Source organism: Nilaparvata lugens, chromosome 5 (genome assembly GCF_014356525.2).
Source record: "Nilaparvata lugens isolate BPH chromosome 5, ASM1435652v1, whole genome shotgun sequence".
In the NCBI taxonomy this organism is placed as follows: domain Eukaryota; kingdom Metazoa; phylum Arthropoda; class Insecta; order Hemiptera; family Delphacidae; genus Nilaparvata; species Nilaparvata lugens.
The window spans coordinates 3,200,298-3,225,569 of NC_052508.1; the positions used below are offsets into that span (position 1 = coordinate 3,200,298).

At 33.0% G+C, this 25,272-nt stretch overlaps 2 protein-coding genes across 2 annotated transcripts in view; one reads left to right on the plus strand and one right to left on the minus strand.

The window, feature by feature from the left end:
• The first annotated feature begins 514 nt into the window (after window positions 1–514).
• Window positions 515–24,214, plus strand: LOC120348725 (etoposide-induced protein 2.4 homolog). The gene is made up of 7 exons (XM_039429724.1): window positions 515–743; window positions 6,393–6,571; window positions 7,753–7,999; window positions 9,838–9,957; window positions 10,928–11,151; window positions 14,131–14,205; window positions 23,441–24,214. The coding sequence occupies exons 1-7, from the start codon at window positions 732–734 to the stop codon at window positions 23,526–23,528; spliced, it is 945 nt and encodes a 314-aa protein (XP_039285658.1). The 5' UTR covers window positions 515–731; the 3' UTR covers window positions 23,529–24,214.
• LOC111049388 (pentatricopeptide repeat-containing protein 1, mitochondrial-like) overlaps window positions 23,441–25,272 on the minus strand; it is a 40,727-nt gene continuing 38,895 nt past the window's right edge. The window contains exon 12 of the mRNA XM_039429722.1: window positions 23,441–24,675. Within this exon, the coding sequence (XP_039285656.1) occupies window positions 24,469–24,675 (207 nt within the window). The 3' untranslated portion in view covers window positions 23,441–24,468. The remainder of the gene's footprint in view (window positions 24,676–25,272) is intronic.

Genomic DNA, 25,272 nt, shown 5'->3' on the forward strand with positions numbered 1-25,272 from the left:
CCATTCATTGAAGATGTGAAGGTGGCATACTGAGATACATTCATGTTGCACACTATACGTAGGTACCTATACAGAGTGATTCACCTCTAACTGTTGTAGCAATGCAATGTAAACACTGCAGCAATGTAGTATCGGTTAATATTTTCAAATGTTAACAGCAATTTGATCAGTTTAGAATATTTATTATATCATTTATATTATATGGTGAAATTCACTTTCAATTCGATTTAGTTGCTTAGGAGCGATGGTGCCATCCATAATATAGGTACTATACAGAAACTAGTTTATAACAGAAACTAGATCCAGAAACTAGTTTATAAATTTGAATTTGATGCGCTTCCCGCCTTTCTTTGCAGCTTCATTTTCCAATTTGATTTTAGAGTGAGAAAGTGTGTTATCGAATGAAATATTCATTTTATAATCAATTTTGAAAAATATCTTATTTGCATTAATCTATCTACATTCTTCAAGTTTTAATAACTTGAAAATGATAAAGTACTCAACAGCTGTTTCTATGCTTTATATCAATGAAGCTGTGAACAATCTTGAACAGACGACAGAACAATACGCATTTTCTGCGTATTCAATATTGTGTTGTTAAATTTTTAGCATCTCTTTTATGCTAGTTTTAAACAATGATCAAGTAAAAAAGTTAAATAGTAGTAGCAAAATAATATCGTTCATAATATCAGTAGTTACCATTTTTTATCGTTTTCATGCCTTAGCAAATTATGGCTTTGACAGTGAGTATGTTGTTTTGAAGGTTTTGTTATTTATAACCTTACTACTGTATGAAATGAGGTTCCGATTCAAATTTATGCAGATTATTTAAAGCATTGTTGTAGTTTTTCTTTGATTCTGCGTTTGTTTTTTTTTTTGGCTGCAATACTTTTTAGAAATTTTACCAGTTTGTACAAAAATGATAATAATTATATTACAATACATCCTTATGCATTCATTTGTTAACTTTTGAGGTCTCCAGTCTTTTGAAACTTATTGCCTACTGGACAATTCTGTCCTTCATCTTTCAAAATTAAATTTTCAAGCAAGCTTTATCAATTGAAAACTTTTCTATCTTTGGGGGCACTTTAGTAGTATATGGGCCGCGGAGTCTAGCATTGAGACCTAAGCTACATAGATCGATAGAGGAGGTCAAGACGAGATCAACCATGTATAACATTCTTGTCGATTTCCAAGGATTGGGTAAAAAACATGGCGAAAAGTTCAAAATTTTTATATCAATTTTTATTTTTTATAATTTTCTTATGGCTACTATAGGGTTTAAAATGGTGCAATCTTATGTAAAATTTGGCGAAAAATTCAATGAAACCGGTTTCAAGTTTGTAACTCCTTTAGTTTTTGAGATATTGCAAAAAATATGCAGAAAATTGCAAATTTTTTGCTTTAAATGAGGTTAACCTGTTTTCATGGTGATTAATAGGTATTTTAAACTATTGGATTTAGTAAAATCATGAATTCTAAGAAAAAATGTTTAGTCACTTGATAGCCTAAAGTTAAAATTGTTCCGAGATATTTGGGAAAATAAAAAAAATTGCACACTCAATACTTTTCAATTTTCATATTTAATAATTTTTTACTAATTTTAGTGACTATCGAATTGGCTAAATCTCATTTAGATTTTTGGAGGGAATCTATTGAAATAGATTTGAGTTTAGAAAATTGTATAAATTATCAAGATATTTGGAAAAAATGCAAGAAAATTTAGTATTTTAGCTGTAGAAGAGTTCAATATGTTTGCATAGGCATAGTGCAGACCGATATCGAAGATCACATTCTATTCAGCTTCAATGCAAATCAGAAGCTTTAAAAGATTGTGAAAATAATTGAAACAAACAAAGCTTTTTGTAACCTAAACTTTTCCTAACCTGAGCTTTTTCCTAATCTAAGCTTTTCCTAACCTAATCTTTCCCTAACCTAAGCTTTTCCCGACCCTAGCTTCTCCAATCCTAAGCTTACCCCCATCTAAGCTTTTCCTAACCTAGGCTTTTTCTGATCCAAGCTTCTCCTAATCTAAGCTTTCCCCCAACCTAATCTTTACCTAACCTAAGCTTTTTCTGAACTAAGCTTTTCCTAACCCAAGCTTAACCTAATCTAAGCTTCTCCTAATCTAAGCTTTCCCTAACCTAAGCCTCCCTTAACCTAAGCTTTCCCCAACCTAATATTGTCCTGATTCAAGGTTCTCCTAACCTAAGCTTTCCCTAACCCAAGCTTTTTTCCAATCTAAGATTTTTCCCTAACCTAAGCTTTCCTGACCATAGCGTCACCTAACCTAATCTCTTCCTGACCTAGGCTTTCCCTAACCCAAGCTTTTCCTGACCCTAACTTCTTCTAACCTAAGCTTTCCCCAATCCAAGCATTTCCCAACCTAAGCTTTTCTCTAATCTAAGCTTTTCCTAATCAAAGCTTCTCTTAACCTAAGCTTTTCCTAACCTAAGATTATCTTAGGTAGCAAATAATGGAGTTGTAATATTTTTATTTGCCCAAATATCTTGAACAATTTTGAGTTTAGACTATCAAGTGACTGAATTTTTTTCTTTAGAATTTATTATTCTACTAAATCCAATTGTTTTAAATACCTATCAATCACCATAAAAACAGGTTAACATCTTTTGAAGCCAAAATTTGTACTTTTTTGCTCTTTTTTCTGCAATATCTCAAAAACTACGGAAGTTATGAACCTGAAAACGGTTTCAGTGGATTTCTCGTCTTATTTTACATTAGATTGCACTTGCAGTTTGAAACCTATTGTAGCCATAAAAAAATTATAAAAAATAAAAATTGATGTAAAAATTTTGAACTTTCCGACATGTTTTTTTCACCCAATCCTTGGAAATCGACAAGAAATGTTATACATCGTTGATCTCGTCTTGACCTCCTCTATCGATCTATGGAGGTCCCAATGTTAGATTCCGCGGCCCATATACTAAAGTGCAGCCCAACGGATTTTTCCGCTCTCAAATAGCAGCATGCATTGTATCTTATTGGAACATTGTTTCTGATCGTTACAGAACGCATAGCTTCTACGCTTGTTCTCTACCATGGAATCCCACTTCTACAGACCTATTTCTGTTATCCCAGTTTTTTCCTTGATCTTTGAAACATCTGGAATTCTGGTGGAACTCTTTGATACTAATAAGTTTTCATCTAATCTGCAGCATGGTATCAGAGAGAATAAGTCGACTGTGACAGCAGTTTCAGAATTTGTCAGAAGGATTCAAGTAGTTTTTGAAGAAATCAACTGTCTGTTTATGATACTAAGTGACTTGAATAAAGCATTTGACTTCTAAAGCATATCTAATGAAATAGTGATTGGTGGTGCAGTTTCTTCGAACCCTGTCTTATCCAAATGATCGAAGGCCGGTCATATCTATTGGAGAAACGAATTCAAGGGATCTGACTATAGATCATGGCGTCCTTACCCACAGGGTTCGGGACCTCTATTATACTGATTACAATCAATGACCTTGACACAAAGATTGGTTTGTGCACTCAGTCGCAGTCAGGCCACCAGCACTCACAGTGTGTCTCTTCTTGGATTCATCATCGATCCAAAGCTTACCTGAGAGTGTCATATTGAGAGCATCTGTAAGAGACAGTCATGAGTCACCTATTTGCTTAAGAAGTTGACACAGTTTGTGAGCAGACCCTACTTGCTGGTGGTGTACCATGCTTTTTCCACAGCATCCTGAGCTGTGGGGTCACGCTTCTGCATGTGGAGATGTGTTGAAGCTGCAAAATAGGGTCATTCGTATTATTAGTATTACCTTCAGTGGCTTCCTGGATCATTGTAGACCTCTCTCCCAGTCCACAGGTGTAATGACCATCTACAGTCATCACAGTCATATATTTGTGTACAATGTTTGTGAGAGGAATTCTTGGAAAATTCAACACAATGAGTGGCTTCCATGGTCACAACTCTAGAAGTAGAGGACTTATAGATGTGCTATACTGCCGTTTGTCAAAGATCCGTGATGTATTTTACATTGGCCTTGCGGATCTTCAATAAGCTAACAGTGGATTTGAAGAGGTTTAACATACCAGCATTCAACTCAAGACTTGAGTGTTGGCTTAGGAGAAAGCAATTTTATTCCATTTAGGAATATTTTCTTGTTTAATCTATGCTGCCATCTCGATGGTTGTAATGTGAAAGTAATAGATTATTTATTTAATCAATGAGAATTACTCAACTTACAGAAAAGTACCACAGGCTTATACACCCAAAACGGTTCCAATTCTAATTTATACAACAGTCCAAATGTAGCTAGGTTATGTGTCACTCAACATTCTTCAATTACACACTCAATTTAAAATTCAGAACACACAAAAATCATTTTTAAATTAAAAAAAATACTTCTAAATTGAATTGAATCAATCACATTTAATTAGAAAATTCCAAACTTTGGAAAAAATATAGAATTTTGAGATCGAAAGTCAAACAAACTATTTAGAACTATTGGTGAAGAGAAAGGTAATTCAGGTAATAATTGTATAGTGTTCCCCGTAAGAGGCTTTGCGTTCTGTAATAAAAATAAAAGCGCGTCCATTCTCCCGTACAGTTAAGGGCTTTGTCCATTCCATTTCAAAAAAGGCTGATTCAAATTGAAATTTAATCTAATAATCTGCTTCTGAATAGGGATCCAATAATAATAATTTCTCTGGTCGAGGGTTCAACACGATCAGAGGAGTTTATTCAGAATAAATACATGTTAATTACACAAAGCATATTCCGTAAGCTACGATTATTTACAAACAATATAGTATTTATTTAGCGTATGGCAGATATACAACACATATAAAGCCCATATAATGCCTACATATACACAGAATATTCCTAATTTCTTTGGATGTTGTGTAGTTTTTGGTCAGGAGAACATAAGTTTGTCTGACCGCCAAATTATTTGCTAGGATATTTAGCGTTAACCAATGAGCATCATTTGATAGTATTGATACAATAGATTGATTATTTGCTGATTTGAGGAAATGTGGCCCCCATTTTATATGAATATGTGTCGGGATGCCACCATTTTTATGTAGTTTGAGTTTTTATGCAAAAATATAGTAAAGCCACATCTTGCAAATCATTAGATGTTGATAAAAACATAATATAAATACACAAATTTAAAAAATAAAATTAATAACCTATGATGTAGAAATTTTAATACCAATTTGTAGCTATGTCAAAACTCTATTTGTTAAATGTATAATAATAGTCCTACTGCAGTTTTGGAAACGTTCAGTCAGAGTAAGTGATCAAATTTTGAAAAAAGCTGCTGGTATGTGGTCTTACTTATCTTATTGCTCAAATAAGAGGCGTGCACCTGCTACCTCTGGTAACCACTTGAAAAGCCGATACTACCAAATTAATATTATTGATGAGTTTGAAATCGACCGTTTTTCATAGACACCGATTTAGCGTCGACAATAATTGCTAAAACCTAGAGTAAAGTCCTGTAACAAGCAAAATGCTCCTGTTATTACTCTGAGAGTGAAGAGGAAGCCGAAGCAGATGTCTTACACCTCCAATTAATCAGGCAGAATACAGCCAAACGCAAGCTCAGATGATCTAATGACCCCCACGATCTCACCCTCTAGGAATCGCTTCACTTATAACGCCTCAATGCAACAAAACACACCACGTGAAAGGTGGAAGTTGGTCAGATCTGTGTGTATTGACAAAACTAGAACTCATAAGCCTAATGTGATTGAAATGTCATCATTTTTAATTTACAGTACAATATTTATTAAATAGTCTACAATTTTCTGTTTGAAGTATTCATGATTACGTGGGCAGGAAACATGATTAATAGATTTATATTCTAGCTTGTACTAATGATGTTGTACGTTGTACCACATTCATTAGAAGCTAGAATTTATTTCATCTGCTGATGATGAAAATAATACTTGAAAAGTGAGGAATCATTTCAAATCTTTCAAGTCCAACCTGTTATATGATACAGTACCTTTTCAATATGTGTCTTGCGAGCTACACATTCTTTTGTACTCTTTATTTATTTTGTATTTTTGTGTATTTAAACTATGTAAAATGTGCAAAGAATGAATAAATTGAATTGAATTGAATTGAATATTCAAAATTCGACAAAACGTTTTTACAATAGCCTTTGCAGTAGTTGGCTCCACCCAGTTTTTAAAGTAATTTGCAATAATTGATAATAATTTTACGTTCTTTTTGTAACTTCTATCTTCAATGCACGTTTCCTATTCATGATTACGTTTGAGAATGTTCTTAGATATTGCCTGATGATTTAAAGTTGATCTTAATACCTTTGTCAATGTAGTTTTTGAATATAGTAACGTATGTAGGCCTACTAGTTTTCGCAAAATTATTTTGTTAATAATGTGCTATTTTTCAGGAGATAGCTAAAACAGTTCTCAAAGGCTTATGTGATAGTTTGAAAGGAACTATCACAATATTTTATCTAGACAAACATATTAAAGATAGTAGAACGCAGCACAACTCTCCTTCCAGAAATCTCAATCTTGCTCACCTTAGAATTAGCAGTAGACAGTCGCTTGTCACGTCAAAAGTCGAGTAAGTAATTATCAAAAACAAATTAATTTAATTTTACTAGTGTTTCTTTATCTATTGATCAAAGCACTCAATGTAACCCACCTACTTTAGTCCAAACCAACCCTCCTTTAGTTCCTATCTTCACACTCTCAGCCAAGTTTATCTAGTTGTCATCATATAGGATTTGCTTCCCTTTCAAGCATGGATATCTATAAAAAAAATTAATCAGAAAACAAATTAAATCGCTCTCAATTGATGTAGTAATAAGTTGAATTGCATACTTTGAATAATGCATAGTGATGTTAACATTTACCTGCATTCATAAATAATCCGGTTACTCTTCATGGAAGGAAGCTAGTAACTTAGTAGACTAGCCTACTGTAAAGCTGTAGTCGTTGTAGCCTACTCAAAATCAAACATTTCTTATGTCACTTTTTTTAATTCATGCTTATTTTTAGATAATATATTTTCTTGAATAATTTATATCGTAATTTATTTATTTATTACATACCACAATCACAATATAAAATAAAGTTCCAACGAAATTTAGAAAAGCTAAGAAAGTGGGTCTGTCATATTTTTTGTGTAAGTATGATTTCTCCATTTGCCCAATTTTGTAAATTAGTATCACAAAGTATAGCAAATTGATTTAAAGCCATCACCCAATTCTTAATAGATATTGTCCATTTCTAGAGGCATTTGTCAACGCCAAAAAGATTATTTTCTGAATCGATTTGTCATCCGGAAACACTCCTTTATTTTTAATATATTGTTGGCAATGTTAACATTATAGATAATACCACATTCCATCATATTAACCATATATATATATATATATTATATATATATATATAATATATATATATATATATATATATATATATATATATATATATACTGGCTAATTTATACTGGCTTATACACTTTTTCATAATAACTAACAATACAGCTAATCATTCAATCTATTTTATGAGTATGAACTGAAGAATTATTGAAAAATATAGAGATAAAATGAAATTTGAATTACAATGAATATAATATTATCTTTCATCTTCTGGAATCGTATTTTGGACACATAATGATTGAATACCCTTAGGGATTCTAGTTGGCGTTTCTTGTCTTTCAGAAATGATTCCTCATTCAATCTCTTCTCCTTTCCAATTTCCATAATTGTTGAATGATTTGAAATGATTTTTCTCCAGGGAACCGAAAATACTATGGAGGACATTTCAATGTTGCCTTTTGAATGGAGGAGTGTTCTGGTTGAGTCTGATTATGTTCGAGTACTTACTTCTACCAACTCTCCAACACATGCTTTTGTATTTAGAATTCAACAACTCCAGTAATATTTGGGAGATTACAAAACTATGCTTGAATTGGACTTTCGGAATGATTTGGGTATTGCCATTATTTATATTGAGCAAAGTTATCAACAGTTTGTGGTTCCAGGTAAGGATTGTTTTGTATTCATTCTCACTATTTGTATTATCAATATATTGAATTTGTTAGATCACTTTTCAAGTTATTTGTTGATCTATGAATTAAGATAATTCGATTTATGTAGCGCAACTTACTGCAACAATTACGTTTAAGTCAGAATAAATGTTTAAATAAAACTACAGTATCATACAGAAATATTGCACCAGTTTCATTGTCGATATTATGAGTAATCATGTCATGTTTTGGTACTCTAAAAATTAGGTTCTTTATTTCATTGTCAATTTTTACTTTCCTTGCCCTATTACCATAGGTAAGGAAAGTATTGCTTTCCAAAAAAAATTAAGGTACCCCAATTTCAAGTTTTCTATACGTTTCAAGGTCCCCTGAGCCCAAAAACATGATTTTTGGGTATTGGTCTGTGTGTGTGTATGTGTGTGTGTGTGTGTATGTGTGTGTGTGTGTGTGTATGTGTGTGTGTGTGTGTATGTGGTGTGTGTGTGTGTGTGTATGTCTGTGAACACGATAACTCCATTCCTAATTAACCGATTGACTTGAAATTTTAAACTTAAGGTCCTTATACCATGGGGACCCGACAATAAGAAATTCAATAAAATTCAATTCAAGATGGCGGAAAAAATGGCGGATAATTACTAAAAAACCATGTTTTTCACGTTTTTCTCGAAAATGGCTCTAACGATTTTCTTCAAATTTATACCATGGATAGCTATTTATAAGCCCTATCAACTGACATGAGTCTCATTTCTGGAAAAATTCCAGGAGCTCCGTAATATTATTGAGAAAAATGACGGATAATCACTAAAAAACCATGTTTTTCACGGTTTTCTCGAAAACGGCTCTAACGATTTTCTCCAAATTTATACCATGGATAGCTATTCATAAGCCCTATCAACTGACATGAGTCTCATTTCTGGAAAAATTCCAGGAGCTCCGTAATATTATTGAGAAAAATGGCGGATAATCACTAAAAAACCATGTTTTTCACGGTTTTCTCGAAAACGGCTCTAATGATTTTCTTCAAATTTATACCATGGATAGCTATTTACAAGCCCTATCAACTGACATGAGCCTCATTTCTAGGAAAATTGCAGGAGCTGCGTAATATTCTCGAGAAAAAAGGCGAATAATTACTGAAAAACCATGTTTTTCACGATTTTCTCAAAATTTACTCGACTGATTTATTTAAAATTCATACTCTGTATAGTTATTTATCAGCTCCATCAACTGGCATGAGTCTCCTTTCTGGGAAACTAATGGGGGGGTTCACCCCATCCTTCAGAAATGGACTTTGTAACCTCCTTCTCGTGCATGTGGTAGGTAGGTAGAGCAGTCTATAAAAATAACACATAGTCGAGATATTTCATCTGTAGAACAGCTGTTTTGACGATTTTTAAAAAATCATCGGATTTCACAATTTACACAAAGGAAAAAGTACTCTGAAAACTATTATATACACACATATACAGTAGTCTGATCGTAGTTTCAAATAATTATGTTGCCGCCAATCGTCATTATGTTATTTCTCTAAATTATTGTCGTTTAAGAATGAGGCTCCCAGTTTAATGAGCAAGGAAAGTTGTGTGAGTGTACCACACCAGATTTTTTCATTTGAATTTAGAAATGTTCGTTTTTGGTCACAATTAGATTGGACTCGTTTTTGTGTGCTCAGAAACTTCACTAGAAAAGAAACCATGAAATACTGTAATTTAGAAATTAGTAAAATGATCTAACATTTTATTCACAGTCTATATAGATTGCGGTCATTTCACTGTACTTCAAATTATAATATTAAATTCTTTCTAGATCATCTTATAATGTTTTTTTTTCAGGATATTGCAGATTCAGCCTACAGGTTTAGTAGAGGTAGACCAACACAGACATTCAGTGTCAGTAAATTAGTAGCCGACAATCTATTTAGTATAATGATACAAACGTTCTTCCTAGTCCAGGTGAGATATATTCCTCTAAATTCTTATACGGATAGCTAGTAGTGCTGGTTTTTTATCAACATAGGTTCCGGTACGTAATTTTTTATGGGGGAGGGGGGCGAAGCATTTTTAGATGAGGAGTCTGCCCCTGAACAATTTTTCTATTTAGCCTTGAAAAGGATGCTTTGAAGCTAATGGATCACTACTTATTCAGTAGTTACACAATTATGTTTTTATTTTTTGTCTCAAGAGGTGCCGGTAGCGCATACCGTCACAATAACATCACTGCTAGTGCTGTTAGTATATCAACAATAAAATGTATACAGTATATCATATTGAAAGTTTATAACAACAGTTTGTTTTTTATCAAATTAAATAAAAAAACGCACCTCTAATTTGATTCGTAGCTGAATAATGAAGCAGTGGCATTTCTATATCTATAATAAAACAAAAATATATCTTACAGCCTACAATCGTTGATCGCACACAGTGACAATTGTGGCGTCCACTAGACCTGGCCATTAGTGAAGGCTTCTAAACTTGCGTCAATAGTCCCTGTGTAGTGGCGTTTTACAATTATTGGCAGCTACTAGTGGACGCCATTATTGCTCCTGTGTGCAGAGTACTAAAGGATTACAATTATTGCGAGAGACTAAAATCTGGTCACGCTTATATTGACTTGATTTTCCGTTGCCGAGTGCTTGAGTTTCAAGACCAATTGAACAGCATTATATTCCTAACTTCAAATTTGAGATCTACAGTATTAGCTCAATATTTACTATTTGTATATATTTTATTAATTAAGTCATCCATTAATCTGTCTGCAATCTTGTCCATTCTATCTGTAATTTGCAAAACCCATGGACACCAATCTGAAAAGCAAACAGTCCTACTATGCATCAAGGAAGCAATTCTTTTCACTCTCATTACGATGATATCTAATTACTAGTGGCACTACTATTAACTTATCGTGCTCTACTCTATGTTTCAGTGTATGCTTGTCAGTAAAATACCACATTCATTGATATCGCTAGTACTATTTCACGTTCATATGAGTCTGCTGTATTCCTTGTATTCATTTGAATACAAATGGTACAACATGGGATGGGAACTTCACAAGAGGCTGACCTACATTGAGAATAACTGGTCCTACTTTCTTGGCTTCGGACTTCCATTATCTGTATTTACCGCAATTCCTTCGTCTTACTTGATAAGGTAACTACTATTTAATTATCATCATCATCATCTTGAAATATTAGTAGGCTATAATAATAATATTATACTATTATATGACTTTTGCTAGTGAAGCAACCCAAAGTGTTTCCATCTCCAAATCATTCTAAAAGTATGGAAAATACAGGTATTTAGAACCTGCTTTAGATTATACTTGACTTAATTCTTTTTCTGCGAAAAACTATCAACATCAACATAAAGGTATTTAAATTTAAGATTTGATATAGTGTGGATAATCTTCAAAATCGTTTTGCAAAAACATTTTGCAGGATTCTTTTTCTTCATAACACTTGACATTCTCAGGGCTTCACTATGTATGAGGGTCATTTTTTTAACCTTCGATTCTACATAAATAAAAGAATAATTCTTTCACTTAAAGTTACTTACACTTATGATTATTCTTCAACATAATGCCGTGGTATGGCATTTGCCATACCAGTCGGCAGCCTACCAAAACCCTCTCCATAAAATGCTGCCGCCAAATGACGGCAGATTTCTTGGGCTATGACGTTGTTTTGGAGCTCCTCGTTAGTTTGCAAGCTCTGCTCTCAAAGTCATGGTATGGTGTTTGGAAAAAAGGTATAAGTTTATACTAAGTCGTGGCTAAGTCGGGTTTGTATGGTGTGTGATCGAGTAGACTATCCACATTTGATTTTCTAAAGAAGCAGTTTAGTTGCACCAGCACTGGTGAGGCCCGAGTTGTCATGGATCACAACGATTCCGGAAGTCATTTCAATCGACGTTTTTAATTTTCTGACACCACTCAGAACGTTTTCTGTGTAAACTTGAATAATACTTAGTTGAATTGATCCTGTACTATTGCTTTTTGCTTGCAAAAACGAATAATAATAAGTATTTTTTTCTTGTTATCAACTCGATTTTGTATTGTTTTTATTTTAGATCGGATTTTTTGCGACTCCCACCAGCGGTCAAAGACTTTTCTTTTTGCTGGTGGTGCCTGAAAAAGTTTTTAGTTTTTAGTTCTCGGTAGTTAATTTTATTTTATTTTCTTGTAATAAGTGTTGATTTATAAACTTTGATTTGTTGTATTGTTAAATTCTGGCAATAAAGAATTGAATTGAATTAAAAATCCAAAAAAATCACATTATAGAAAAAAAACTAGCACTTGGCGGGAGGCTCAATTGAGGCGACCATGTATCGGGATCTATAACTCGACAAAAATTGACGATCTGACCGCACCAATCACAGGGCGTTTGGTGAGGATGACAAGCTTTTCAGCTATGTGGAAATCACCACCCTACCGCATGTATGTCTTATGATATGTGATCAGCAATGAAAAAATGACCCTCGTACATACCAGCAAATTTTCTTCTGCTGCAAATTGTTTTCAGTTTTTCTTATGAGTGTGCAGTAGCAGTTGGCCATATTTAATTGATATCCCACAAGATCAATGTAATTTGTTTGGAACACATATCACCGTTATTTATGGTCGGAATTCACGTACTATGCGTCATTGGAATAGTTATTTGTGCAACTAGTGCGCAAAGTGACAGTTTGCTGCACCGAAAGAAACGTTTACGCACGAGCCGCAGGCGAGTGCGGAATAATGGTTTCTTGAGTGCAGCAAACGAACTTTGCGCACGTATTTCACATTAAATTTTTCCTACAGTTACCATTGAATATGAAAAGTGGGTGATTATGGGTAAAATTCCCTGAAATCCATAAATTGTTTTTCTGTGTAATTTTATCAATAATAAAAACCTTAATTTATTTAAAATTAAATAATAATAATTAAATTAATCAAGTCACATAATGGCAAGGCAACGCCGTTCTCCACTGCCATATTATAACGTAGACCTCACTAAACCACAGTGTTACCAACTTAATTTTGATTTTCCTGCACCGGTGCTCCATATAACCTACTAACTATTTTGCATTGTCATGCTGCAAATCTGGAGTACGCAAAGTAATACTTTGCGCACTAGAGCGGAAAAGTGATTCTTTGCAGCCTGCAATCAGTGCAGAAATGGTCACTTTTCAAGGTATCTGTAGGAAAATATAATTATTAAATTCTTCAGTGTATGAGATCGTTACTTTTTTAATTTCAAACTGCTTTGATAAATTGAAACAAAAATAAACTTTCTAGAGATTATTTGTTTAGAGGTTTTGAAAGGAATATTTGAAAAAAGCACATACCCTGCTACATTAAATACTTTACCCAATAAGATTTTTTTTCAAGAAGTTCCAATGTAAACTGTTGAAGTGTTTTTTTCCAAAAATAATGCGTGATCTGACTGTTTTTACATTGGTCTTAAGGGACTTGCATTCAATATACAATTCATGGTGACGACTGCTACCGCGCACTCTTAATCTAAATTAGTTTGCAGCTGACCAAGCTAAAGATATAATTCTATCGAAAGCCATCCATTTAACGGAATACATAGTAAAAATATCGGGTATTTAATGTTTCATTCAGATATTTACTACATATTTGATGAGTTTGATAATCCTATTCGTTCCTCAGCTAAGGGGAAAGGAATATTAACTGATTTTAACCAGACTATGATCTTATGGAAAATCTCAATACTACATCTATATCATTATTTTCATTCCAATAATATATCTCTGAATACTGTCATACCAGAGTGAAAATATACCATAATAAATTTGCCACCAAAATTGAGTACACAAGTACGGTACCATAAGTACCGTATGTTTATTTAGAAAATAACACAATAAATATGACAATAACAATAAAATCACTTTGCTTATATGGGCTACTTGATTCAAATAAAAACAAAATATAAAAAACTTTTAGTACCCTTTGAAAAAAGGGTAATATTTTAAAAATATATATATACAATATTAATATTATATATTATTCTTAATTTTCATATTTTGTTTTTATTTGGACACTAAAAATATACATCAGTGATAACCCATGTTCAGTCTAGTTGGAAGTGTTTCATAATTTGTTGAGATTGACTTGTGATTTTGCAGTGGATGCGTGTTCTCAATGCTGTTTCCTCTTTTCATCATCAGCGCCAATGAGGCTGAACCTGTTACGAATGTTTTGTAAGTTTATAATTTCCGTACTAGTGAATTTTCCTGTTTCATTGATTATTCAATCACCAATCTAGATTTTTCTATTTGCATAAAATTAATGCCCGTTCTCAATGCAATCCACCTCGTAAGCCTTTGATGATAGAGAATCGAATTTGGTTTCAAATTGTGGACCAGGATTTTCCTTTCACGTGCATCAAATTAAATTAAGAATAAATGGTTGTGAAATCAGTTAGGTAAGTTTAGAGAAGCTAAAGATTTCAAGAAATTCATCCTCTCTCCAGAGTTGAAACCATTTTTGAATCGAACAGAGTGGTTAAAGACAAATTTGAATTATAATAGAATTGTAGAGGATTTTATCCTCTATAAACCCTGTAGTCTCAAATTTGTCTTCATCCACTCTATGGATGAGATGAATTTCTTTAATTCTTCGGCTTCTTTAATCTTACCTAACTAATTTCAAAACTATTTATTCTCAATTTAATTAAATGCACAGAAAGGAGAACTGCTGGTCCACAATTTGAGACCAAATTCAATTTTTCATCATCAAGGGCTTCCGAAATGGATGGCATTGAGAACAGAAAAAACTACTTTTGATAATAGTTTTACCGAAAACACCTGTTGTTGTTAGTATTACTCAAATGGGCATCTAGAGCGAACAACTTACATCGTGCACATTAAGGCCAGTTTCACACGGCAGAGACCTCGCTCCTGGAATATCATATTACGGAAGATCATATTTCATATTTTGCAGCTCTCCTGTACTTTCACATGGGGATCTTACGAATAAACCGACAGATCTAACAACTCCGCCGACGTTTGCTCAAAGTATATGACTCATCACTTTTTCTCAAAGTCTAACTTCCTTAAAAATATAGATAGAAGATTTCTGATTTCGGATTTGGATTCAGCGACCCCAAATTCTTTAAAGCGTAAGTCCCATTTTCAAAATACCCGAAACAAGGGAGTTATAGCTGTTTTTAATATAGCTTTCCATTATCATATGATTATATAGTACGTACTAAGATAATAATACTCCTGCCTCACAAAGGGACAGGCAAAGGTTTTAAGAAGTTTTTGAACACCTGAGAAATTTATACATAAACATTTTTAATTTTTAAAAGTTCTAGTTTTCCAAAAAAATATTGAACTATGAAAAGATGAATCCAAATATGAAATCATAAATCATCTCCACTCATCACCCAATAAAATAGGAGGAAATGAATGTTGTACAGTAAAATTCACTGAATTTCAATTGTCATTCAACAATCCAATTTATCAGGTTCAAATCGTTGAATATCACTTCAAATTCCCAGCAATTATTGACTATTTCTTTTTACAATCAGAAAAATCTATTATGAACATACAGTATAAACATTGTGCTGATCTGAATCGATCTATGGTAATAATAGGAATTGAAAGAATAGAAAATGTCATGGCATTCCAAGTAGTGATGTCTGTGTATTAGAACTGCTGAGTTGATAATGCATACTGAAAAAAGTCATGAATAGCTCAGACCAACCTGGCCTGTGATGAACCTGTATAAACAATTCATAGAATTCTTAGAATTCATAGGAACGGTAAAAAAATCAATTTTACGAAAATCGATGTACATGTAACTGGATTTAGAGATCAATACGATAATGCTCTCTATCACAATTTAATCATAGAAATGTTTAAGTGAAAACGTTGGGCGCAAAACTTCTGCCATGAGGAGACAAATAAATTTATGAAAAGCTTGATAGCTTGAATAGTGATCTGATATTTGTTACACGTTTTTATTCTAAGACATAATATTATGTCTTAGACTAATTTTTAATGTTTCTTCAATCGGCAGGAAAACTTTGGTTTTTCAAAGTTATCTTACTCCCTTATTTTGGGGTATTTTCAGAAATCAAGATAAATAACCTACCAAATTTCCTACACGAATACAGTGTTAAGTTGTATTATAATAGCTACAGTACTTACGTAGGTACTGTATAGTACAGTACCTGTTCGTTTTTACCGTATAATTATATGATAATAGAAAGCTTTATTAAAAACAGCCATAACTTCCTTGTTTTCGGATATTTTCGAAAACGGGACTTACGCTTTAAAGAATTTGGGGTCGCTGAATCCAAATCCGAAATCAGAAATCTTCTATCTATATTTTTAAGGAAGTTAGACTTTGAGAAAAAGTGATGAGTCATATACTTTGAGCAAACGTCGGCATAGTTGTTAGATCTTGCCTCTGCTTGCCTCGAGGGGAAAAGACGTGACAAAACGAGGTTCCTGGATAGGAGTCACCATGTGAAAGACACGATTTGACTCAATGTACTTCGACAAAAAAACGTGAACACTGTTCAGTGTTCAAGTTGCACGTCTCCTATCGTGTGAAAGAGGCCTAACTGGGAATTCAGGAATATAGGATACATGATTTTAAAGGGCTATCTTAAAGCTATAACTTATATACCGAACATTTTTCTGGAAAAACGGAAGCCTAATCTTTTATCAGACAAAATATAAAATTATGAGGTAAAATTTTCTGGCTTTGTATGGGAATAACTTCTTGAACAAAGGATATACGATGGAATGTTATATGCCATTAACTATTGTAGATTATTCTTCCTGAAAAGGATTAAATCAAAGTCAGATTGATATCATGTTGTTTATTTTTTCTTCGCTGCTCTATTTGAGGTAAAATTATTTTTCTATCATTATAAAATGTAATATTCCAGTGGTTTATTTATTTTTACTGGTTGTTTATTTCATGTTAAAAGCCTCTCGCTGATTTAGTGTAAGTGCATGCACGCCTCTCGCTGATTTAGTGTATGTGCATGCACGTTCAATCGTTTGTGGCCAGCCTTATGTGAGCATTGGGTCATTTTCTTACACGGAGGGACAACGTCGTCTCTGCTTGACTGAGCCTAAGGCTGGCCACTAACGACAGGACATGCATGATGAACATATGTGTACACTTTTCATGTCGCCATAACAGCGAAAAGCTTCGAACAAAATTTTATGAGGTTAGGTTTTTGTATCTTCGATTTTTTGTTGATTTTTTCTTCGCTGCTCTATTTGAAGTTGAACTATTTCTGTATCATTATTTGTAATTTACCAGTGGTTTACTTATTGTAATTGGTTATACAGAGTGTTTCAGAAGTAGTGTCGATCATTTTAGGGCAGGGGTTCCCAACAAAATTTTCCCAAGGACCCCCTCATCCATCTATTATATTTATGCGGACCCCCCTACTTCTTAAATGCACAGTAATAAAAATATCTTCATCTACCGCGATCTACCCCCCTCCCCAACAAACACTCTTAATAGTTAATAGCAGCTAATCTGATGAAATAACAGTGTGTTTGACTCTTGAAAATTCATAGTTCATAACTCAATTCGATAACGAGAAGAAGTTGACATTTCAAGAAAAATGTAGGTAGTTTTTAATAATTGATAATCATTATTTAAATTACGGTACGTTAGAATTAAAAAAACTTGAGATTTATATTTTTTGCGTGCATTGATCATAATAATTTTCGTGTTACTATTACTGTGAAATTATTGTTATTGTAAATCAGTACGGAAATTGTTTCACTAACTTGGTTTTGATATGGAGAATACGGTCCTTGTAAGTTACCTCAGCTCGAATAAGTTGCGGAAATGAAGAGTAGGTCCACTGTTCGTAATAATTATCATGATTTGTTCAATGAGATGAGTTGAATTTTTCCTTCAAGTTCATGATTCCTGAGATATCAGGCTTCATACTTGACACATTCACTTTAAAATCTGACCGCATGTCGAGTCGATTTCTAAACTTGTTTTTCATAAAACATATTGATGAAAATCATGCTTGTTCAGAACGGTAAGTCGTTGTAAAGGTAAGGATTAACCTCAATGCCTTTTCTCCAAGCTTTCATAGTTATTTCGTGCTGTTGCCCAAAATTCTACCAAAATCGAGTTACTATCAAATTGGTTTTTCATTTCACTAAAGCTGGATAAATCCACAATTTGATCTTTTTCGTTTTCTGTGAGCCCGCAAGTCTCACCTACGTATATCTTGACAGCAGAAGGGATTCTTAACCCAATTATCATCTGGGTCAGTTTCAGGAAAATATTCCCTAAAACTGATTGCTAAGCTGCGTGAATGTTCTGCTATTTTGCTCTTTATTTGATAAGTTAAATTTTCCTCAGAAGCCTCCACGGATTGCTTCAAAGTAGAGAAATTCGTGAATGATTTGTTTTCAAACTATTTTGCCCACATTCGGTACTTTTTCACCATAGCACTAATTTTATCTTCCACTTCAAAAATGTCAACATTTTCCCCCTACAAACTTTGATTCAGCCCATTCAAATGTTCAAAAACATCAGCTAGTTAAGCAACTGAGCAGAGCCAGGAAAAGTCTGTGAGCAAATCTGCGTACTTGGTTGGTATCGATGAGAAAAATACGAACCTCATCTCTATTCAATTTAAATTATACCGTACTTTCCCTAAATTTTCCTTTTATATGTTGCGGACCCCCACAACATGCCCCGCGGACCCCCAGGGGTTGGGAACCGCTGTTTCAGGGTATTGTTCCTGGATGATAGGAGACTACAAATGTCGTATTTCAAGTGTCCAAAACTCAGCGGTTATCCGCTCTAGCTGCCATTTTGTTTTTTCACTTTATTTTTATCTCAAGAACGAAATGTTCTATTGATCTGAAATTTGGCATAAATATTCATGCTATAAAGACTCTACTTTAAAAAATAAAATAGAAAATAGTCGATGTAGCCTACATATTCAAAATGGCGGTCATTTTAAATTTTTGATGGCAAATTTCACGAAAACCGTTCACTTTGTAACCCAAATTATCAAAATGAAGAAAACAATTTTTTCTACTTAAATTTCATCATTTTAATGTTATTTAAGTATGAAAATATGGTTTCCACTCATTTTCCCATCTTCATCCCTCAGGAATCAGGATGCGACATGTACGTCACATTGGGCTCCAATGGTGTAATTTCACAACCTAATAGAATGAACAGGAGAAAAAACAAGACATTTGCTAAAATACAAACTATTATTTATCACAGTCCTCAATATTTAATAAATTAACAATTTTCACTAAACATATCATGAATATACTTATATACAAAAAACAAGTCCTATATCCTAACAATATACATAACATCCAATTGGGAAATTCGTCAAAAAAATCTTATTCACTATGAGAATCAAAGGTTTATAGTACTTACTGTATTAAAATTCAATTTTCCAATCACCCCATTATAATAATTTTTACTACATACTTTATACAAAATAGCAAGTCATATATCCTAACAATATACATAACAATAAATATACTTAAAATTTAGTTTTTCAATCATCTCATTATAATGTTTTTACTACATACGTTTTACTATATCTATCACCTATTATCATAATTATTTACTACATAATTTACTGTACTACATCATTTTTTTAAATAAAATATTTTGAAGCATTTTTTCTCCACTGTCAGACACAGATGTACTTTACATTTTTCACAGTACATCTGGGTTTGAGAAGAAATGCAGACTTTACATCTCTTTCTTTCTTTGAGCATGTCAGGCAGATGCTCTACCCCATCTAACCTGACATCATCAATTGGTTTTTTTTGACAATCTTACGAGGGGGTTGAGATTGCCCAGCTTCATTATCCTGGCTTGGACGCCCTCTTTTTTTTTTGTTACAGAATGGCCACCTTCCGTCAGGGAAAAAGCAATATAGGATTGGAATTGTCTCAAAGAAAATGACTGCTTTACCCCACGCTGTTTGCAGTGGCGTCGATACAAGAGCCACACATTACAAACAGAAATACTGAAGCACCACAGAACTATTCGAATGTACCACTTTTTCGACCTAAGATTTTTCCTGTACAATTCAGTCAACATGTCCATGAGGGGTAGACCCTCCCATAAACTTGTTATACTCTGCTACTATGTTTGGCCTCTCAACATCAATAAATTTTTTCACTGAAGCACTGTAGCGCCTACATTTACCTACTGGCTCAGAGGACGTGAAGGATGACAACAAATGTATAGATTTCCTATCTATCCATCTACCTAGAGACAGATTTTCTCCTGTCTCTAGTCTCGAAACATACGAACCTCTACCCATTTTTTTCAACTCCTCTTCTGATTTCATTGAACAACCCCCCATTCGATTTGCTCGAATCGTTCCCACAAACAATATACCCCTTTCCTTCAGTTCTTTGGCTAAATTCAAGGATGAAAAACCAATTATCTGTGGCCACTTTGAAAAATTGATTTCTTGGTAGATTTTCTGTTAATTCAAGTACGATATTCCCTGAAAACCCAATCCCATAATCTTTGCAAGTGTTCTTGCCCACATATATTGAAAGTTATACATAATCCCTGACTCCCCCGCCCTGGTAAAAACTTTGTAACCCCACTTGTGAGGCTTATTTTTGACATACTGTTTTAAACTATGTCGCCCCTTGAAAGGAATAATCTGTTCGTCGATGCAATTATACTCCTCTGGAGGAATCTCCAGAAGAGCTTGTTTGATTTGTAATAGCAGAGGACGAACTTTGTATAGTTTATCATAATTTTAAAATCCAGGCTTGGGCATTTTTTGATTATCTGCTACATGAAAATAAGTCAACAGATCTTGAAATCTGTTGCGACTCATAGTGTCAGCTACAGGGAGGTATCGACACTCATGTGACCATGAAGATCGCATTGCCACGTTACCCATTTCTAACAAAATTACAATGAATTTTTTATATTCATGTTCAGTTGCATTAAGAATTTCGCCATCTTTTTGCATTGCATACATATTTGATTGATCAGTGATCAATCTGAAAACTTCATCGCTGAAAAACATCTGATGAGTGGGCTTATCTCATCAAGAGGGGGATCAGGAATGTTTCCTAACCATTGAGTATCAGGTGGAGTAAAGTCTGCCTTACGGAATTTCCAGTTATTTGATGGCTTACTTGGTCGCCTTTCGGTCTCACCACTTGTGGATGACTGCTCTATGCGTTTTCTCCTCCAAGTAGTTGTATGCTGCTCGGGAATTTGAGGTAGTTCTTCGACATCAAAACCCTGTAATTAAAAACACACAGTTTTTTGTTGAAAAAGTACAAATCCTGATGCATATTTTAGGATCAAAGAAAACACTTGTTCACTAGTAGGATTTTAGTTAGTAAATAAAGAGTTTTATTACAGAAACAAATATAAAATCTAGTCTTCTAGATTGTTGAACCCAACTAGATTCATTTATCTCATTCCAAATTATAAATTACTTGCATAAAATACACAAGAACACATAAAATATAATTGCCTATGGAATAATACAATAAATTGTAACTGTGATTCTGTCATTTCAAATTTTGAGTAGCCTACGTTACTGATTATAAAGTGCAGAAAGCGAATTCCAACAGTTTAAAAATTATTAGGTATTGATAAAACCAGAGAAAACTTCTGTGATAAAACTAAATGAAAGTCCAAGTAATAGATGATTTACAATAATCATTCCATCCTTATTTCTCTGCTCATTCAGCGCACATGAAACTTTCTACACCTAAAAGTTTTTTCAAACTACAAATATATTTAGGCTACAAGGAGAGATGAATGAATGATATTGATATATCTTACCTCTTCTTCCAATGTTTTTAGTTTTTGAAAATCATTTTCAACTTAATGAATCAATTTTCAAGCATCTTTTTCTTGTTCGCGTTTTGTAAATTTGCAATTTCATTCTCTGGTTCTTCTTCACCTTCCGATTCACTTCCTTCAGGAAAATCACCAAACTCCTCTACAAACTCTTTTTCAATTAAATTAACATAGTTTTGTAATTCAAATTTGCTAATAATATCATCCAGTGTGTACATAAACAAATTATTCCTACCTTACATAACTTAACCACGTTCCACAAACGAGTCAGACAGCTTTGCAATGTTTGTGATGTCCAATGTTACCAATACAGCCCAATGTAACGTGTGAGTAACATTCTGTTTCTTTTCAATTAAGAAATTATTGATCAAAGTAATTGGTTCAAGAATAATTGAAATGACAAAATAAATATTTTATTGTGATAAAATATTTCTTTCTTTTGTTTATGTTATTTTCAGTCCTGAAAGAAATTATAAAGTTGAACTTTTTAATCATATGCGAAAATTGGTATAAGAGCTGATAATCCAAAGGCAGTGGATGCAAATTGCTTTCTATCGGTGTATTTTGAAACTAGATGGTTGTAGCTTTCTCAGCACAGTGGGAAAGAGAAGGAAACATCTGATTATAATGAAATAGAAGCGTTTGAAACTATGCGACATGTACGTCGCACTTGGTTACAAAGGATTAACAGAAAATTTACAAAAGACAAAGTTAGTAAATTCTATCAAGATTTCAAGGATACCTTATTTATTAAGATTGGTCAAAGAATAACAGAGAAATTAGACCACTTTTTACCATTTAAACATCGATATTAAATTTTTTATTCCAATTGTATTTAAGATGAAGCTTTGAAACTCGGTATGGCTCCATAATATGGCCATACAGCTGATTTTACAATGTTTTTCAGATGATCTTGTTTGTCTTGTGCATTCATGCAGTAAGAAAAGAATCAATTTCTTTGTTATTCTTTGGCCAATCTTAATAAATAAGGTATCATTGAAATCTTGATAGAATTTGCTAACTTTTTGTATGTTGTAAATTTTCTGTAAAGTGAACGATTTTCGTGAAATTTGTCATCAAAGATTTAAAATGGCCGCCATTTTGGATAGGTACATTGACCTTTTTTATTTTACTTTTTAAATTTGAGTCTTAAAAGCTTAAATATTCATGCCAAATTTCAGATCAATACAACATTTCGTTCTTGAGATAAAAATTCCTAAGTGAAAAAAACAAAATGGATAAAATATTAAGGATAACCGCTGAGTTTTGGACACTTAAAATACGACATTTTTAGTCTCCTATCATCCAGGAACAATACCCTAAAATGTTCGACACTTCTTCTGAAACACCCTGTATATACGTGATACATGTGCATGTACACACATGCATGCCCAGCCTAAGGGAATCATCTACCATTTCCTTCTAATATTATTGCTTAGTTTGTATTCCAATTTACATTTCTACTGTACTCTGAGGATTCAAATAGAAATTAAATGCTCTTAAAATGAGAATCAATTAACATTTTCAAACATTTTTAATAGAGCCAGTACGTTCATAAAATATTAATTTAAGAAATTTAAGACAAACATTTTAATATTATTTTTTCAGTGATTTTAAGCTGCAGCTGTTCACACCAGTTATTTTAATATCGAATGGACTGTTCAACAGAACAATTGGCCCACGCCCTCAACTGTAGAGAAGACATTCAGGTGAAGAAGTCAGTCATCATTGCAATCATTATTTTTTATTTGATTCTTTTGAAAATTTTAAAACTTTTTTCCTGCATAAGGATAGTGGAGTACGAAGTTCTATGATCATGAAATATAAAGGGAAACGACAAAATTTGTATCACTGTTGCTTTGATCTGCATAAAAATTTAATCTATTTTGCCTAATACGTCTGTATTAGACAAATATTTTTGATTCATATTTAAAAATCGAACAAACTTCACAAGAAACGTAGGTACAAAATAAACTATGTTTTAACATTTCAACCGTGTTTTGGGAATAGTAGGGAAAAGACTGAAATTGTATTATCATTCACTTAACTTGTCGTATTGATATGCTTATTCTGTAAATTATATTTCCAATCAAAAGAACACTATTAATATTAATTACGAAAATGTGATAAATCAAATAATTATTAACTTTATTTACTACTACTGTAAATAGAAATGTAAATTATCGAACCAATAAGTGAACTGATTTGACAATGTTGCCTTAATTTTTCCTATTATATTTTGTAAAAAGTTGAAAAGACAAAGAAAGATATATTTTATTAATTTCATTTAGTTTTTAATTCAAATGTGTTTTGGGTTGTTGTAATGTTTGTGTTCGCACACTATAACGAATTTTGTAAATATAGACAATGTTTTACGGTAAACTATTGTATGGCAAACATTTTATTTTACCAATCCTATTTCCAATATTATTCCAACATGCAATACAGTATCATTCTGTACCATTTGAAAGTAAAAATATCACTTAGTTGAAATTATAATACTTTAAATATTGAAAATTGAGAAAGACCAACGTCTACTCAAAAAAGTATACATTCTATGCATATTAAATGTTCACACTGGTAGCCTAACTAAAAATAAGTTGCCTATTAAGAAGAAAACTTGACACTTGTTTGAACTAGTTACGTCCCTTGTTCATCAGTTCAATGTCTTCGGGATCATCATGCTTCTTGAATTGCTTATAATGATTTGTGGGCACGTCAACCAGCACCTTCACTCGGAATTTCTTGTAATAATTAGAAAAGTTTTTGAAATCATTTAGAAAATCCACGTCCTTCACTTTTTCTAAATAAATGCTGGTGTTTTCTCGTTTTGAAATAATTCTCTGAAAGTAAACAAACAATAGTATTAAACAGAAGTTTGACTAATACAACATTAGATTATTCAAGATCAACTTGAATAACTATAATTAAAAAAATATATGTAGGATTAAACTCTATAGTCCAGCCACTATATAGGCTACATTGGTGCATGCAATTTATATTGTAGTTCTGATTTTTTAATATATTATTTGGGTACATAAGAGAAGTCCAGAATCAATTTCTTCATGCAAAATTTCCTTGTGCTATATACAGAGTGGTCCACTTCATTTCAGTATTTCCTAGTGGAGAGGCGCGCTTATGGACACCTCAAGGATTCAAATTTCAAACACTTATAACTTTTGACACAATGCTCAGATTTCATCGTACTACACTTCATTCTTCCCGGCTCGTAAAGGCGGTCCAAAATCATGCATCATAAGTCAAATTCGGTTGAAAAATGGGAAATTTATTGTTGAGTGTACTTAAGCCACTTTTCCAATATACAAAAAATGGCCAGAGCAAATTTTTCTGTCCGATTACGAGATTTGGCAGAAATAGCTGAAAACTGGAAAATGAGCCGAAAATACGAGGTTTTTGGACCACCCTGTATATAGCACAAG